Source organism: Lycorma delicatula, chromosome 4 (genome assembly GCF_047948215.1).
Source record: "Lycorma delicatula isolate Av1 chromosome 4, ASM4794821v1, whole genome shotgun sequence".
Classification (NCBI taxonomy): domain Eukaryota; kingdom Metazoa; phylum Arthropoda; class Insecta; order Hemiptera; family Fulgoridae; genus Lycorma; species Lycorma delicatula.
This window is the reverse complement of record NC_134458.1, coordinates 192,066,143-192,085,336: the sequence shown is the minus strand read 5'-3', so window position 1 is coordinate 192,085,336 and position 19,194 is coordinate 192,066,143. Positions and strand designations below refer to the sequence as shown.

The window sequence follows — 19,194 nt, the reverse complement described above, 5'->3', positions numbered from 1 at the left end:
AAAAAATAATAAAATATAAAAAAGAGAGAAAAAAATAATAGAAAAAAAATAGAACCTACAAAAAATAAACAAATAATTTAATTATTATTTCAAAAGATTTTAACAATAATGTAACGGTAGGCTAAATGAGTGCACGGCGAGAGCATGCGCAGTGCGTTAGTAAATTCACATTCACTGCAGTATCTGGGATGGGTACGGGGACATCATATTTGTTGTTGTCTGGAAGGGGAACGTACTCTTCTACCTTGTTATAACCCGTGGCATTTAAATGAGGTTATTTTTTGATTTTTAAATGAAGGTAGTTATTCCTGCTAAATTCTCTCTTTTTGTTTAATGCTCTATTGTTAGTCCTGATTCCGTCCTTCAGAGATTCAGTTTGTTTTGTTATGAATGTACAAGGACTTAATATAATAATATTATATATATATATATATATAATTTAAAGTTTAAGACTATAATAATCAGATATAATATTTTTTAAATAAGCCTTGTATGTTTTTTTAAAATATCCCCGCATTTTCTTCCGGTAAAATAACAAAACAAAGCGTTTCAAATCTACCGATAATTCTTTGAAATATGTTGACAACGCTTAGAAAAAATTAAAATTTCAGACTTCAGGTAAATCGGAACAAATAGAATTCTTTGTAAAAGACAAAAGAACAACTTTATCTACCGTAAATATTAACTAGCAGTTTATATTAAAGATTAAAAAATTAAAAGGTAATGGAAAAAATTATACAGTGTTCAAAACGTCACGCTACTTATGAATGAATATTTTGTTCTTTCGTTGCAGCCTTAATTTAGGAAAAACGGGTTACATAAAGCAGAAAAAAAATATTCGTGGTTTTCCAATACATTAGATGTGCCAGTTATGCCTACACCCAGAATCCTTCATGGAAACGTACGACGGGGATGCACCAAAAGGTCCTCCATTAAGAGGTTATACGAGAAGTTCCAAAAACAGGAAATGTGGCAGATACAGCCAAAAGGGCTAACAGAAAAATCGATCGACGTGCAAGCTGTTTGATCTGTTAGTTCCAAGAATTCTGTGCGACGCCTATCTAGCCGGTTTGGTCTCTCCGACGGTAGTGTCCAGACGGAATAGCACAAACGTTTAAAGATGTGTCCGTGCAGAAATAATTTTGTTCGCGAGTAATCATGTCGTGTCATCTATAACGCTACACGGGGAAGAATTCTACGATTAGTTTTGGTCTGACGAGGCACGGTTCCTCCTTGATGAATACCTGATTGCAGAGATTTCAACGATTTGGTGTACGGAAAATTCACATAAGCTGCACAGACAAAAACCGGGTGTTTGGTGTGCGATGTCGCGTAGACAAATCTTCATGACATTCCCTCACGGTAGAGCGAACAATGAGCCCTATATACGGTGTGACTATTTTTAAACACTATGCCTGCAGACCGGATAGAGTACACGTGGTTTCAGGAGGACAATGCTACAGCCCGTAAAGCCAATAACATAGGATCAGTGTTTTCTTGCGCAAGTCATTTCGAACGGGTTGTGAACCCCTTCTGATTTCTTCTTGTTTCCATACCTGAATTTCTTCAGTTAAAGCCCATCAGGGCCAAAAATGTGGGAGGGGGTGGCGACCGGAAACGTCACAAGGCGGGTGTCTTCCCCTACGGGATTGGGATGCTGATACCTTTAGGATCCCACATACAAAACACACCTAACACTTTTCCCGAATTCCAGACCGAAATTGAACGATGTGTCGCTGCAATTCCTCAATTAAACCTAACAACAAGTGCAGTGGTGGCTCGTAGCTATAATTAATCGGGTTGTTACTCCAGTGAATTTTTTTCTAGGTCTTTTCAAGGCAATGGTTAAATTATTCTCTAAAATAAAGGAACCGAAAAAAAATGAATCAAATAGAATAGCTGGAAGCAGGATAATAATGTAATTCTACACTTTATCACATTTAAGAATACGGTACACGGTTTTTAAGCACATTGTCCTTTAAACCCGTATTCTGTTTAACCGAATAAATAATAGAATGTCAGAACAGATAATATTTTTTACTATTATTAGATAACTTAATAAAAATGTCCGCTTAAAAACATTAGAGTACAACGGTCCTTAGTTTAAATTTCTACGTAAACAGAAATTAGTTTTTACTAATTACCTTCCCTTTCGCCCTTCCGGCGTGTTTTCGGACAGATTTGGCGATCAAAGAGCCTTTTTTTCTGTCCTCTTGTGCTCACTACTGAAAAAACAACTAAACCCCTTTCATATTCCTTCCACCGACTAAATTGAAAAGGGAACGAACAAGGAACGTTCCGTTCACCCGTACAATAAAAAAAAAAACACCTTCTACCAGCACGCCCGGAACTGTGGGAGTGACTATTCTCTCTCCCTCGCAGCCTCGCGTGCAGCTTCATATGTACGTATGCGTACAACAGCGAAACACCACACCGCTGGAACTGTGAAACGCATAGTTCCATGCAAATATTTTTGTATCTTTTTCATAAACCGGGGATTGCTACTAACATTAACCTTATGGATTATATATTGTACAAGTATAAAGAAATAATTAAAGAATAAAGGACTATTATATTAAATTTTATGGATAATATCAAGTGGAAGAAATAGGGGGTGCTGCAGTTTTACAGTGCCTATACGCGAGTCGTCACTGGACACATGTTTAAGAGCATGAAACCGTCGTATTAAAATATTTGAATCGCGTAATGAAGGCCACTTCCAACAACAGTTTTAACTTACTTATTTTCCCATACGGTCACGTCACCTTTGGAACACTCTGTATTTAATTACTTACCGACAAGGGGAACTGTAGATCCAGTAACCGGGTTCGTTGTAGATGAAATTGTTGAGTTTTCTAAATCCATTGTTTTTTTCTCAGTCATTATGGTAAAACCTGCAACATAAATAAAAAATGTAAATTATAAATTAATCATTAAAAAAAATATGAGGCCTCTATTTCTTTGTTTATTGAAAAATTTATTAGAATATTAAAAAAAAATATATTTTATACAATTGTTTGTTGATAAAAGATTACCGGAACGGAAAGCAATGTTTTTAAAGAAACTGTCAACATTACTCCTTAATTTCGATCACAAAAAATACAGTATATAAATATTAAAAACATATATCCCTCTCGGCACGCCGGAAGGGTGCTAATTAGGGGATAAAAAAGATTTCAATCTTAAAGTTAAGAAAAACTTTAAATTTACTCAATACGACAACGGTTGCATGTTTAGCATACGACAAGCCCCATCTTCTTAGAATCTGGTCATCCCTTACCGTAACGGTTGGCATATCAAAAATTGTTTCAGAAAAAAGTTTTAGGCAATGTTTAGAGGACTAACGACCACTTATATCGGTTCTAAACTGTGCCTATTAAGAGAGGTATGATTTTTTTGTCTTCGAAACCCGATTTTTCCACCCCGTGGACCAACGGTTGGTGATATCAAAAATCTTTACTTAAATAAGTATTAGGCCTTTTTTCAAAGAATAGTAGAAACTTTAAACGAATTCGATATTTTACTTAATAACAAAGTTATAGCGATATTTTCTTTTCGAAAAAGACCCGCCCATTTCCACCCCCATGGTTTGATTTTGGTTGTTAACAAACTCGATCGACATTTTTGGATGAGTTATTTTTAAGGAACAATTTGAAAGTGATTGGCGTAAAATTACGCCAGTTATCATGTCCACAAGAAACTGAAATACATATATGTATATATATGAAAATTATGTGTATATATATGAATATGTATATATATATATATATATATATATATATATATATATATGAAAATTTATGTTATTTTTTTAAATATAAAGTGTTTTATTTTGAACAAAATGACATTTTATTTTTGAAAATCGGTTAACAAACAGTCGAGTTATGGCAAAAAATTAATGTTGTAATTTTGTGTCATAATTATTGTGAGAAAATTATTGCTTAATTTGATGTATACTAGAATTAACAATAAATAAAAACAATTAATATTTCATCGAATTGTAGGTAAAATGAAGGAGATGAAAACAAGACACATAATTACAACATCGATTTTCTGCCATAACTCGACTGTTTGAGTTATGGCAAAAAATTAATGTTGTAATTTTGTGTCATAATTATTGTGAGAAAATTATTGCTTAATTTGATGTATACTAGAATTAACAATAAATAAAAACAATTAATATTTCATCGAATTGTAGGTAAAATGAAGGAGATGAAAACAAGACACATAATTACAACATCGATTTTCTGCCATAACTCGACTGTTTGTTAATCGATTTTCAAAAATAAAATTCCATTTTGTTCAAAATAAAACACTTTATATTTTAACAATTTTATAAAACTAATATTTATGCAGATATAACGGATTGAAAAATAAACATGGCCGCTATTTTGTCATTTTCGAAGGTATATAAGTCCTTTTTTTGCTAATTTTAAACTTTATTACCAAGACGCTTACCAAATATTAATGTGATTCCTCTATCCGAACTTCACATATAAATTTTTATATATAAATAACAAAATTGCGGACAGAGGGAGAACGAAGGAGAAATTGTAATTTTTCCTAAGGATATTTTTTGTTTAGTTTTACAAATAGAATCCGAAAAAGTATAGCGAGCCCATCATTATAGAAACACTCTATATATATAAACTTTTGAACTGACGATGGTTTTGGGGTCTGGGGAATGTGAAACGCGAAAATATGTCGAAATTTTCCGGAAGTCGTATCATGGTACTCGTTACAATAAATAGCATTCTTAGGAAATCTATCTAAAAAAGATATTTAAAATTTAAATGGATATAATAGAGACATTTAAATAAAATTTAATCGACCTTGAATAGCTTGACTTTAAAATTTAAAAGGATGTTAAAAATTATTAAAGAGCAACCTTGTCAACAAAGCATTTAAAAATTAAAAATCAACATAATTTTTCGAAATTACATTGATAACGTAAAATTACAATTTTAACAAATTATACGTAATAAATACACTCAAAATATTACTTAAGGTTAATTATTATGATTTATTTAACCTGGTTTCAAAAATGGTTGTTAAAGAAAACATTAAATCGTTATCTTCACTGTATAATTACTTAAATCATTAACTAAGATAATATAATGTAAAACGGTTTAACTTTCTGTTAACTCAAATATATATATATTATTTATAAGAGTCGCGGTCAGATAATATTATTTTATTTACACAAGATTTTACGTACAATTCATATATATATATAATTTTCCATTAACATAGAGAGTGTTTCATAAACACAGGCCCGAAAAAGCTTCGTTAGCGAGTTACGGCCAGCGAAAGATTTCGCCCGGATTTCGGTTTTCCCGGGGAAATTAAGTGTTCCGGAAATTGTAGGAAGGAAAATGAAGGGCGAATTTAGTTGATCGCTCTGTATGTTTATTTCGATTAATATTCGACGACAATTTTGTTAATATCGGTCTGCGATATGAAAAAAAAAAGAGACGTAAGGCATAATAAACAACGGTGGAGGTGCTCGCCCCGTCGGCGTAGTATACTGAGCGCGCCGTGCCAACTTTACGACGCTCCCAAAACTCGTTCGGCACCGGATATTGGGGTACCTGAGCGTGGTCTATAACCTCCCCTTTCGAATTCGTAATTTATATTTCCGGCTGGCTTTTGTGCGGGTTGAGGGTGACGTATTAAATTTTTATACTTTTTTACCTGTTTACATTATTTTTTTACGCATAAATATTATCTATCTCGACATATTCTCAACATAAACATACGAATCATTGCGCTATCGCGTCTAAATCGTGAGCTACATAGAATGGAAATGAGCGAGAGCACCAATTTTGGCCGATTTGCGCTGTGCCCTCTCACCCGCCAACCTAGTGTCGCAATATCAAAGTCGTTTCGACGAGCTGACCGTGTTATAAAATGAACCGTATGGGACTAATAGTTAGGTAGTTATTAAGGCTGGACGATATAGACCTTTTTATTACGCTACAAATTTTTCTTTTGGTACCCGTATGTGTGGATATGATTTTAAAAATGTTTCAAGTGAAAAATTTAACAGCAGATGTAACTAATTTTGTCCATAGGTTGGAAATATCAGACAATTAACTTTTGAATAATCTTGGTGGTGGTTTTACGTAGTTTTCATAAGAAAGCTAGCTATTGTAATGGGTTTCATGTTTCGACTTCCGGTTAATTTCGAAATATCTTCGCGTTTCACTCCCCCCAGACCCCAAAACCACAGTAAGTTCAAATATATATATATATATATATATATATATATATATATTTCACTTTCTTGTGGACGCGATAACTGCCGTAATTTTGCGCTAATCACTTTCAAATTAATACATAAAATATAACGACCTAAAATTTAGGTCGACTTTATTAATGGGCAAAATCAAACCATCGGGGTAGAAATGGGGGGGGGGGAATATTTTCGAAAAAACAAAATATCGCTATAATTTTCTTATTAAGTAAAGTATAAAATTCCTACTATTCTTTGGATAAGGGCCTAAAACTTATTATAGTTAAGTTTTTTGATTTATCACCAACCATTTGGCCAGGGGGTGAAAAAATTGGAGTTTTGAAGACAAAAATGAATCATACCTCCCTTAATAGGCACAGTATCGAATCGGTTTAAAGCGGTGGTTAGTCCTCTAAACATTACCTAGAAACAATTTTCGATATGACCAACCCTTACGGTAAGGGACGACCAAATTGTAAGAAGACGGGGCTTGTCGTTTGTTAAACATGCAGCCGTTGTCGTATTGAGCAAATTTGAAGTTTTTCTTAACGTTAAGGTGTTAATCTTTTTTATTCCCTTCTCAGCACCGGTGAAATCTACCTCCCGCCTTCGGGATGCCGAAAGGAATTTTTTGTATTATATTAAGGTATCTGTGAGATTTTTTGAACAATTTAAAAACATTTTTTACAAAATTTAATAAAATTTCCTTAATACATAATAGAAGAGGATACAAATATGAATTAATTTGAAAAGTATTTGTTCTCAAAATAGGCGATAACGCCTCATTGTGGGCGCTGGAGGCCTTCAGGGGGGGCGGTAGAAGGTCCACAGAAAATTGGGGGTGTTCAGGCGATCTAGGAAGACGATGGCTGATTAAACAAAAAGGCATAAATTATGTTTTCCTGATATTTCACTAAAATTAAAGGGACACGGATATTTTATGATAAAAAATGATCGTATTCAAACTACTTTAACTTTGCAACCAAGAGGCTTAGAGAGACGAATTAAAAAAAATAATTAAAATTTGAATACTCTACTTTTTGATAGTATACTTCAGATTTAAAAAAGCATCAAATTGAAAAACAAATCCGAGAGAAAAAAAAGTTTTTAAGTTTTAAACTTTTTCTTCGTGTTTGATCGAGCGCATGGGGGAAACGAAATTTTTTATAGTTAACTGCATTAAAATCGTTTAAAAGCTTAAGACTTGAGCTTTAATTTATTTCTTTATATGCCTCTCTACGATTTTTCAGTGCCGAAATATTCCACTTTAAATAAAAAAGGTCACTTTTGTCTTTAATGCTACGTATCTCCCGATCTAACTAACGTATTGAAAAAATAAATATGGAAATTAAAGGGTTTTAATGAAAAATTGTGAGGTTTTTAATGTAACGATGTATTTTTGGGTTTTGTTCATTTTGCGCGGAGATATTGAAATGTTTAAAGATTGAGACTGCAACATGTATCAACCGCTCTCAGCTTAACACAAAATCGATTGAATATATCACTACTTTTGTTATATAACTATATAAATAAAATTATAATCTTTTTGAAAGGAATTTTAATATAAATACTTCCGTATATTTTTACATATGCGTGTTCTCATTTAAAATGAAAGTCTTAACTCAGAAATAGGATATGGCACGTTTAAAAGCATTAATTGCTGTTTTTATGAGCGCATTTTAAAAACAGCAATTGAAATTATTATTTTTAACAGATTATAAATTTAACAATTTTGGGGGACGCTAGAAAACTTTTGATTCTCAATGCGGGCCAGGGGAAGCCCGCAGGGCTCCGTTCTCGGTCCCTTGCTGTGGAACCTGGTATTCGATGATTTTTGAGACTGATATTCCCGGAAGGGGTAACAGCCGAGGCTTTCGCCGATGATGTCTCCTGTTAGTTTGTGGTAATTCATGACCGCAGCTAAAAAGACCGAGCGCAGGCAGCCTTGTCAACCGCAGAGGGCTGGGTGGACAATCGAAATTTAAGGATTTCTGTGCCCAAGACGAAGTTTATGCTTCTCAAGGGTGCAGACAAATTATCGTACAGTCGTAACACCCACATTAAGTACAAAGGCTGTATAATCAGCCGAGTTAGAGTTCATAAGTACCTAGGTATTTTGATCGATGAGAAGTTGCTGTTTAGCAACCAAATTAGGCAAGTAGCGGCGGACGCCGTCTCTGTGATGCACAAGCTTAGCAGGATTGCTCGAAAGGATTACGAGCTGTCGGGCCGTCATTTGTACATGGTCTAACGAAGTGTCTTTGAAGATATGACCTCTTACGCGGCGTCCGTTTGGCCGCATAGGTTGGAAAGAAATCGAGTATTTATTCAAAATTGAAGGAGTGCCCAGTGCAGAGCCTTAATTGTATGCACTTTTGTTTTTAAAACTACGTCATACCAGGCTACCACCGTATTGGAAAAGGCTCTCCCAATCGATTTAGTGGTGAAAGTTCAGGCGGCCATGTGGAAATTGTGAAGAGGTAAAGAGGCCGAGGTATTTGGGATGCGGTTTCGCGCCGGGCCTGTATCGGAGCAGAACGATGATTTCAATGCACCGGTTCTAAATTTCGAACAGTTGCCTATCTGCCGCCTACGCAGGAGGCTTTACAGCCTCGTGATGGAAGCATGGCAGCAAGAATGGCACGCCACGACTAAGGGAAGATCCTTGTACAGATTTATACAGGATCTGCGGGGGGATGGTATATCTCTCCTTCGTTTTTAAGGGCAACGGGAGCCCGAGTGCTCTCCAACCGTGTAAATTTAAACCGATATTTGTTTCGGTTCCGCCTGGCAGCTGCCAGCTGTGCATCTGCGGGGAGGTCCAATCGAACGAACACATGATGTTCGGCTGCCCAGCTCTTGGGATGGGGGGCAGAACTCAGGCCACCCTGAAATTTAGAGGTCAAGGGGAAAATTGGCCACTTACAAGCGGCGAGTCAATTTGGCGTGAGCCGCACTGTCGGACCGTGTGGGAGTTCCTTGATGCGGTTGCTTTGTTCAACCGACATCAGTAGTTTACCTAAGGGAAAAGATTCCTACCGCGCTGCTGTAGGAAGCTAACCGAGGGATATGGCTAGCTACCAGCCAGATTAAGGCTCCAAGCGCTTTAATGCTGGACAGGTACTTGCTGGCCTAGACGTATCAGCGAATTTCTGGCTTTGACAAAACAAATTAATTATTGATAATCATATATTTTGTAGTAGTTGACGAGGTGCGCCTACCCAATTTACTGATATATGACAAAGGGTCGGGGGGACACGCAAGCGAGTCGTGTATAATACCATGCTTACAGGTTAGCTGTTGGAGTTATTTAGGACACTGGTCGCTAAACTGTTTCGTGGCTCAGTAGCCGCTTGTGGCACAGGCATTCGGTCTTATGCTTTAGTGCGACCAAATAGGGTGGTGGCGGGAGAAATTCCAAGCAAATCAACCAACCAATCTCAATGTAGGCAGTAGGCGAAAAAGTTTAAGAAACAAAGATTTGCGATAAACTAAACGTAAATGTTTTGGCTATTGTTCAAGAATATCGTTATACGTATCCGCGTTGAAAAACAACCGATCGAAAAAACTTTGAAGCTGTGAAGAGACGACTTTGCACACCGAAACGAGTAGATACTGGTCATCAATGAAGCGAGAGAAACCGTAATAATGAGCAAGCAATAATAAATGTTGTACAATTATCGCCGATTATAAAAAGCAGACGGGTATTACGGAATTTAAATATTTCACAATGAAGCTTATGCCGGGAACTTCATGAGGCAGAGTTGTACTCGTTCCATGGAACGCGTGTATAAGATCGTAATAAATCGAAGATATTCTGCCGATGGTTAACTAAAAATCGGGTACGAAATCGTAATTTCCTTTGTCGTATTCTGATAACCGATGAATCATGCTTCACAAGAAATGGAATAGCAAATTTTCGTAATTCTTTATTTTTTTTCCTGTTTAGCCTCGGAAATTACCGTTCAGGTATTACTTCAGAGGATGGTATATGTATGAGTGTAAATGAAGCATAGTCTTGTACAGTCTCAGGTCGACCGTTCCTCAGATGTGTATTTAATTGAATCCGAACCACCAAAGAACACCGGTATCCACGATCTAGTATTCAATTCTGTATAAAATTAACTGTCTTTTCTAGGACTTCAACGCTGGAAATCTTGATTTCCAAATCAGTTGATTTGGGAAGACGCGTTCACCACTAGACCAATCCGGTGGGATAACGTCCTTTATTTGGCTGAATTAAAACCCAAATGAGACTACAACAAGATATTTCAAGCATAAATTTTCAATTAATGTACGATTTGGTGTTTTAGGTGATAATTTTATCGGTCCAATTTTCTTGCCATGGAAGCTTACAGGAGAAGAGTAATTTAACGTTTTGGAAATACACCTGCCCGTACTCTTAGAAGATATTTCTTATGAAAATATGTTAAAAATGCTGTTTATGTACGACGGTGATACTTCTCGTATTCCGAATAATGGCGATTATTTAAATAATATATATGGTAGACAATCGATTAGTCGAAACGGTTCAATGAATTAGTCACGATCTCCCAAATTCACGATATCAGACGTTTAACTATGGGGTTCGAAAAAGTCAATCGTTTATTCAAAACACAAAGAGATTAAACACAGGAACAGTGGGGCGACTCGTAGCTAAAATTAGTGGGGGGTGTTGTTCCAGAAAATTTTTTTCTGAGTCTTTTCATGGCCATGGTTAAAGTTTACTGTAAAATAAGAAAAACCGAAAAAATGAATCAAATAGAATAGCTGGAAACAGGATAATAATCTAATTCTATACTTTATCACGTTCAAGAATATGGTACACGGTAAACCGTATTCGGTTTAACCGAATAAATAATTAAATATCAATACAGAAAAAATATTTTTTAGTATTATTAGATAATAACTTAATAAAATGTCCCCTTAAAAACACTGTAGTCCAGCGGTGCTTAATTTAAATTTCTATGTAAACAGAAACAAATACGTAATTAGTTTTTACTAGTTCCCTTCTCTTTCGCCCTTCCAGTCTGTTTTTGGACATATTTGCCAATCAAAAAACCGTTGCTTTCCGCCATCTTCAGATCACTACTGAAAAAACAACTAAAACAATTACCTTTTCACCGAATAAACTAGAAAAGGGAACGAACAAGGAACGTTCCGTACACACGCGGAGTAAAAAAAAACTACCTTCCACTAGGACGCCAGGGTCGGAACTACGGGAACGACAGTTCTCTCTCTCTCTCTCTCTCTCTCTCTCTCTCTCTCGCAGCCTCGCGTGCAGCTTCCTATATGCGCATGCATAAAACAGCCAAACATCACGCCGCTGGAAGTGTGAAGCGCACAGTTTCATTTTTGTATCTTTTTCATAAACTTGGAGATGGCTACTGTCATTAAGCTTAAGGATTATATATTGCACATTCATAAAGAAAAATTGAAAGAAAAAAGGACTCATTATATGACATTTTATCGATAATATCAAGTGGAAATACAGAGTGTTGCAGTTTCACAGTGCCTACAGCGAGCTGCTACTGAAGATGAACTAAGGAATTGCATAATAGAAGCTGCAGAACCTATTGAGAATACTCCTAATGTTACGAGCCGCACTAGAAAAGAACGGCTTCGTCGAGCGAAACCATGTATTGAATAAAACGGGGGCCATTTCCAGTAAATTTCAAGGTAATTATAACACCTTCATGAATTTCTAATATCATTTTTCCGTCATTTTCAAAGTAAAATTACATTTTATATTAAAAGTTATTTCCAGCCTGTGGACAAAATTAGTTATTTCATGTTAATATTTTTTTCAAAATTTCAGTCTGTCTTATTTCATAAAGTTAAATGTCAGTATCCTGTATTCAGTTTTTTCTTAAGTAATTTACATGAATCTTCTGAAAATTAAATTTTCTATATTTCTAATTGAAAAAAAATCCCTTTCGGCATGCCGGAAGGGTGCTAAGTAGGGGCTAAAAAAGATTTGCACCTTAAAGTTAAGAAAAACTTCAAATTTATTCAATACGAAAACGGTTTAATGTTTAACATACGACAAGCCCCATCTTCTTACAATTCCACCACCATTTTGGTCATCCCTTGCCGTAAGGGTTGGTCATGTAAAAAATTGTTTCACACAAAAACTTTAGGTAATGTTTAGAGGAGTAACGACCATTTTTAACCGATTCGATACTGTGCCTATTAAGAGAGGAATTTTTGTCTTCGAAACCCCATTTTTTCCTGGGCCAATGGTTGGTGATATCAAAAAACTTTATTTACATCAATTTTAGGTCCTTATACGAAGAATAGTAGGAACTTTAAACGAATTCGATATTTTACTTAATAAGAAAGTTATAGCGATATTTTGTGTTTTCGAAAAAGCCTCCCCATTTACTACCCCACGATCCGATTTTTTCCATTAACAAACTAGATCGAGATTTTGAGTCGTTATATTTTACGTATCAATTTGAAAGTGATTGGCGTAAAATTACGGCAGTTATCATGCCCACAAGAAAATGAAATATATATAAGCTTTTATACTGACGATAGTTTTGGGGTCTGGGAAATGTGAAACGCGAAGATATGTGGAAATTTTCCGGAAGTCGAATCGTGATGCCCATTACAATAGGTAGCTTTCTTATGAAATCTATCTAAAAAGGATAATTGAAAATAATTTAAAGGTTGGCTATGTTATTTAAAGTCATTTTAAAAATTAAATGGTCATGTGTTTTAATTTAAATCTATGATACGTTTTTACGTAAAGGGATTTAAAAATTAAAATCTAAGCTACTTTTTTATGTAAGGATTTAAAAATTAAACGTTAAAATTATTCCGATTTATTTTTTTTAACTTTTTTATTGAATTCAATTTCACTTTTATCTTATTTTATTGTACAAAAATTACATTATAACACTTATATAAAACCGGTTTCATTGATTTAACCTGGAAATTTAAACGATATAACAGGTTATTCATGATTTATTTATCTTTTAAAAATTCTACCGTACAACTTACATCCAATTTCTGTACACTCCATATTTATAAAAATTTCATGTACAAATTTTTAAAAGAGCATCCATAAAACAAAATACGCGTCAATGTGTTCCAATAGATACAATGCCAAGAACTTGTGAATATTAAAATATATACAGTGATTTAAAGCTTACCTATTACGAGATCTGTAAATAAAGTAATGAGACTAATTTTTTTTTTTTGGCAGCCAAAGTGGCAACACTGTAAAGTTACTTGTAAACATATGGTTATATCAACGGCTGATTTATATTAGGTATTAATATTTTTAGTCTACTGTTGCCATACGGGACGTAAACAAACTTTTCGTGAAACAAGTTTTTGTTGTGCGTTACAAAAATGAGTGATACGAATTATGAGCAATCAAGTTATGTGTTAAACTGGGTGAGAATACCACTGAAACCACTTTAAAAATTGAAAAGGGCGTATGGAGATGACGCTCTGTCACGAGCTCAAGTTTTTAGGTGGTTTAAAGCATTTTCAACTTGCAGGGAATCAGTTGTAGACGGTTCACGCTCTCTGTGGAAGACCGTTAAAACCAAAAGTAACGACAATGTTGAGCGAATCAGAAACTTGATACGGTACGACCGACGATTAACTGTCAGAATGACTGCAGAACAATTGAAATTGGTCTCAAAAAATCTCATGGTTGAACAGAAAAAAAAAGTGCCGCGATCTTGTAGGGCGAATTGAGATTGATTCTGATTTTCTAAAAAATGTCATGATGTTGGATATTTGAATATAACCCAGAAACAAAACGCCAGAGCAAGGCGTGGGCACTTCAAATTCACCATGTTCCAGAAAAGCAAAAATGCGAAAATCAATATCGCGTTAATTTGTTTCTTTGATAGTAACGGCATTGTTCATAAGGAGTTTTTACCTAAAGGATAGACTGAGAAATTCTTGAAAGAATGCAGAAAAGAATTGCCCGCGGGAGACCAGCCATCAAAGACAACTGGATGCTGCACCTTGTCACACTGCACTCTCAATTAATGAGTTTTTGGCAAAGCAAAACATTCCTGTAGTTCCTCAACCACCTTATTCACCTGACTTGAGTCCCTGTGACGTTTTCCTATTACCGAAGTTAAAAAAAACATATCAAAGGACACCATTTTGGAACAGTAGTAAACAAAAAAAAAAATGTAACCGACCATCTGAAGGATATTCCGGTTTCTGAGTCCTAAAATTGCTATGAAGAGTAGGAAACCCGTTTGAAGCGTTGTGTGGCTTCCCAAAGTGATAGAGTCCATGTGTAATTGGATAGTAAATAAAAAGTTTTTGTGAACCAGTCTAATTACTTTATTTACAGACTTCGTATTTTCATCAAAATCTACGAATTATTTGACGAACTTTTATTTGTAAAATTATTCTAGTTAAAAATTCAAGTAATCATTGAATTTTTCACGGAATTAAATTTGACGGGCGCACTTCTTTTAATAATCATAATCATCCGCACGCATCGAATTATTAATTCCCTTCCCTTCGTTTTAAACTCCCCCTCTTTTTTCTCATTTTTTCACATAAAAATTTCTTAATATAGCGTATTTTATAATAACTGATTAATAAAACATTAGAGAAAACACACTAACATGCTGTTTTATACCGGTTATTTTAAATATATTAACATATTAATCAAGTTAGCGAGCGAAGCGATCGTAGGTACATATCAAGTTAAGCAATAACAGATTGGAAAATATACCAGAGAGAGGTGTGTGCTCTGATCATTCATTAAAAACCCCAAAAAAACGTAGGTGTTCCAAAGAAATAAACGAGTCCTAATTTTCAAAAAGAAAGTATAATAGACGCAAAATTCTTCCAAATCAATCAGTATTTGGAGGTATTTGTAGAGAAATTATAAATATAATCTAACCAAACGTAAACTACAGTCGATTCGCTCGCTAACGTTAATTTATTAACCGTAATATTTTGATTAAATAAATGATAAATGAGTAATTATTGCAATTATTTATTAGTTAGATAATCAAAATATACTGTTAATTACTCAAGGTTAGTGAGCGAAGCGATCGTAGATTATGTTTGCTTGCATTATATTTGTAATTACTATTTGCGGGGCGTGCGTACGGCACGCCTCCACAGCTAGGCACTACGGACGGCGTCTCAGAATGCTATTATTAGGTATCCAAAATTGATTTTCTCTTGTGGAAACATGTTTTTTTTTTTTTGATGAAAAATTATCGAGGAAAAGCGAAAAGATATCAGCAAATTTTCCCATTTAAATTTGGTTTAGATCGGCGGTTTAGGAATTTTTTAAAGATTGCACATTCTCAAAATTTTCATCAAGATCCGTAATATCCGTATGAAAATTCACTCAATACGAGAGCTGTAAGCTTAAATATATATTAAATTCATTTATTTATTATTTATAAATTAATCATCTGAAAAAATATCAATATATTCTGATGAACAAAAATGTCGAATAATTGCTGCCTTGCTTCAATATCCCGGTTAGGTTTAATTATTCTAAATATTTTACTATTCTCGGCCTCCGTGATGCAAGTGGTAGCGTCTTGGCCTTTTATCCAAAGGTCCTGGGATCGAATCTCGGTCAGGTATGGCATTTTCACACGCTAAAAAAATCGTCATTAATATTAATTATCCCCTGAAATATTATCTAACGAGGTCCTGGAGGTTAAAAAAAAGAAAATTATTCGGTGGTTCATTCAAAAAAATAAAAAGCCGTTGATAATATAAATTATTTTTATTATAATCTTTGAACTTGTAATTCTTATATATAATATTATCGTATTAATTAATTACATATTCGTAATACATACGGTGAGTCTCTGAAGGATGGAACAAGACCGACTAACAATACAATATTAGACCGATTAAAATAATAAGAGTAATAAAAAAAGTGAGAATTTGGCAAGGATGCCGACCAAAATCGACGAATAACAAAAAAGTGAGAATTTAGCAGTGATGCCAACCTGATCTAACGAGTAACAAAAAGGTGAGAATTTATTAAAAGAGTGATAATCTATAAAGACTAAGAAAAAAGTGAATAAAGGGTCCGTTGTCACCACAAGGAGCACTAGTGCAGCACTGACATATTAGGTAGATTTGGTAAGAAAGCTACCTATTGTAACGGGTATCACGATTCGACTTCCGCAAAATTTCGACATATCTTTCGCGTTTCACACGCCCCAGACCCTAAAACCATCGTCAGTTTATACATACGTTTATATATATTTCACTTTCTTGTGGGCACGATAACTTCCATAATTTTGCGCCAATCACTTTGAAATTGATACGGTTATAAATGGTCGGTGATCATATCACCAACCCTTATTGGCTCAGAGGGTAGAAAAAATGGGGTTTAAGACAAAAAAATCATACCTCCCTTAATACGTACAGTATGGGATCGGTTTAAAGTGGTCGTTAGTCCTCTAAACATTAACTAAATCCTTTGTCTGAAACAATGTTTGATATGACCAACCCTTACGGAAAGGGATGACCAAATTGTAAGAAGATGGGATTTGTCATACGCTAAACACGCAACCGTTGTCGTATCGAGTGAATTTGAAGTTTTTCTTAACTTTAAGCTGGAAATCTTTTTTATCCCCAATTTAGAATCGGTAGAATCTACCTCCGCGTTCCGGGGTGCCAAAAGGGATTTTTTAAATTAAGTTATATCATTAGAAAAAATCCGCGTGACGGGAAAGTTCTATAACTGTATTGTTAATATTTAAAATAACGACCGGTACAAAAGAGCACGATAGTAATTTTTCTGTAATGTATTTTTTATTTATCAATTTTAAGCAATTTTTATGTGAAAAACGCGAAAAAAGTTGTGGGTAGCGAGGGGGGGATAATTACTCGATTATCATTTATTTAATCAAAACAGCCGTTAATTAATTAGTCAAGGTTAGCAAGCGTAGGTTACTTTCGATCGGCCGGCCTCTGTGATGTAAGTAGCAGCGTCTCGGCCTTTCATCGGAAGGTCCCGGGTTCGAATCCCGGTCAAGCGTGACATTTTCACACACGCTCAGAATCATTCATCTCATCCTCTGTAGCAATATCTAACGGTACTCCCGGAGGTTATAAAAAAACAGTTACGTTTGATTTGATTATATTTCTAATTTATCCGTTTCTAAGAGAAAAGGAAAAAAATCATCGTCGCTACCGCATTAAGTTATCATCGATTATTTCAAATCATTAAAATCTTTTATTATGTTGAACATTAGGCTTAGATGGTAAAATAAATACGTAAAAAAATCCCTTTCGGCACGCCGGTGGAAGTAGATTTCACCAGTAGGGGATAAAAAAGATTTCCACCTTAAAGCGAAGAAAAACTTCACGTTTACTCGATACGACAACGGTTGCACGTTTAGCGTACGACAAGCCCCATCTTCTTACAATTTGGTCATCCCTTGCCGTGAGAGTTGGTCATATCAAAAATCGTCACAAACAAAACTTTTAGGTAATGTTTACAGGAATAACTCCCGATTTAAAACCATTCGATACTGCGCCTATTAAGGGAAGTATGATTTTTTGTCTACGAAACCCCATTTTTCCATCCCCCCTGGAAAAACGGTTGTTTATATCAAAACTCTTTCCTTGTTTTAGGCCCTTATCCAAAGAATAGTAAAAATTTTAAAAGAACTCGTTATTTTATTTAATAAGAAAGTTATACAGATAGTTTTTTTGGCTTTTGGTCATCCCTTGGCGTAAGGGTTGGTCATATAAAACATTATTCCTTACAAATATTTTAGGTAATATTTAGCGGACTAATGTCCACTTTAAACCGATTCGATGCTGCGCCTATGAAGGGAGATATGATTTTTTTTATTCAAAACCCCATTTTTTTACCCCTGGGCCGATGGTTCGTTATATAAAAAAACCGTACTTAAATAAGTTTTACACCCTTATGCTGAGAATAGAAAGAATTCTAAACGAATTCGCTATTTTATTTAATAAAAAAGTTATAGCGATATTTTGTGTTTTTTTTCCGAAAAAACCATTCCCACGGTCAGATTTTTCTCATTAACGAACTCGACCTAGATTTTTGGATCGTTATATATTTCGTATCGTTATATTTTGGATCGTTATATTATTTTACGTATCGATTTAAAAATGATTGGCGAAAAATTACGGCGGTTATCGTCTCCACAAGAAAGTGAAATATACATAAACATTTGAACTGACGGTGGTTTTAGGGTCTGGGGAATGTGAAAAACGAAGATATCGAAATTTTCCGTAAATCGAATCACGGTACCCGTTACAATAGGTAGCTTTCTTATCAAATCTACCTAAAATGGATAAAATAAATCATTACTTCATAAATAAATAAATAATAAAAAATAAAAGGAAACGTGAAATGTTTGTTTCTAGAAACGCAAAGAAAATACTTGTTATTCGTATATAATAATAATATAATAAGATCGACTGTTTAATTTTGTTTTTTAATTATTAAAACACGGTCTTTAAATATTAATAATGTTTTTTGAAAATTAAAAAACAGTTTCTTACCTTTAAAGAACGTAGCACAACAGCGTAAAATGATTTTAATATTTAAATCACAAATACATTGATGAATAAAGAGTTAAAATCCATATTTCTTTTAGGAAGACTGGATGTTGATTCGTTCGCAGTTATTACACGACTGACGAACAGCAGCGCTACTCAATGCAAACTAGTTGAGAAAGAAAACCACGTGAAATAAATTAATGTGTATATATATATATTATTTAGCAACAAATAGATAATCTCAGCAAAATAAAAGGTAGCGTTAAACTCAAGGTTAAAATGAAAACAACACTTTATAACTTCATTAATATCACTACAAAAATAAAGAAAACTAAGTCTTCATTTATTATTTTCATAATACACGATAATTTTTCATTACGAATTATTTCTTTATCTTTATTTGCAAATTAGAAATGAAACAAAAGTAAATCTTGAAAAATTTCGTGTTTTTT

At 34.4% G+C, this 19,194-nt stretch overlaps 1 protein-coding gene across 3 annotated transcripts in view; it reads right to left on the bottom strand.

Annotated features, from left to right (window-relative positions):
* LOC142324174 (putative inorganic phosphate cotransporter) overlaps window positions 1-18,895 on the bottom strand; it is an 87,225-nt gene extending 68,330 nt beyond the window's left edge. For all 3 annotated transcript variants that reach the window (XM_075364907.1, XM_075364908.1, XM_075364909.1), the window contains exons 1-2: window positions 18,746-18,895; window positions 2,796-2,894 (exon numbers count right to left, since the gene is read on the bottom strand). In XM_075364907.1, the coding sequence (XP_075221022.1) occupies window positions 2,796-2,883 (88 nt within the window). In that variant the 5' untranslated portion in view covers window positions 2,884-2,894; window positions 18,746-18,895. The remainder of the gene's footprint in view (window positions 1-2,795; window positions 2,895-18,745) is intronic.
* Window positions 18,896-19,194: the final 299 nt, after the last annotated feature.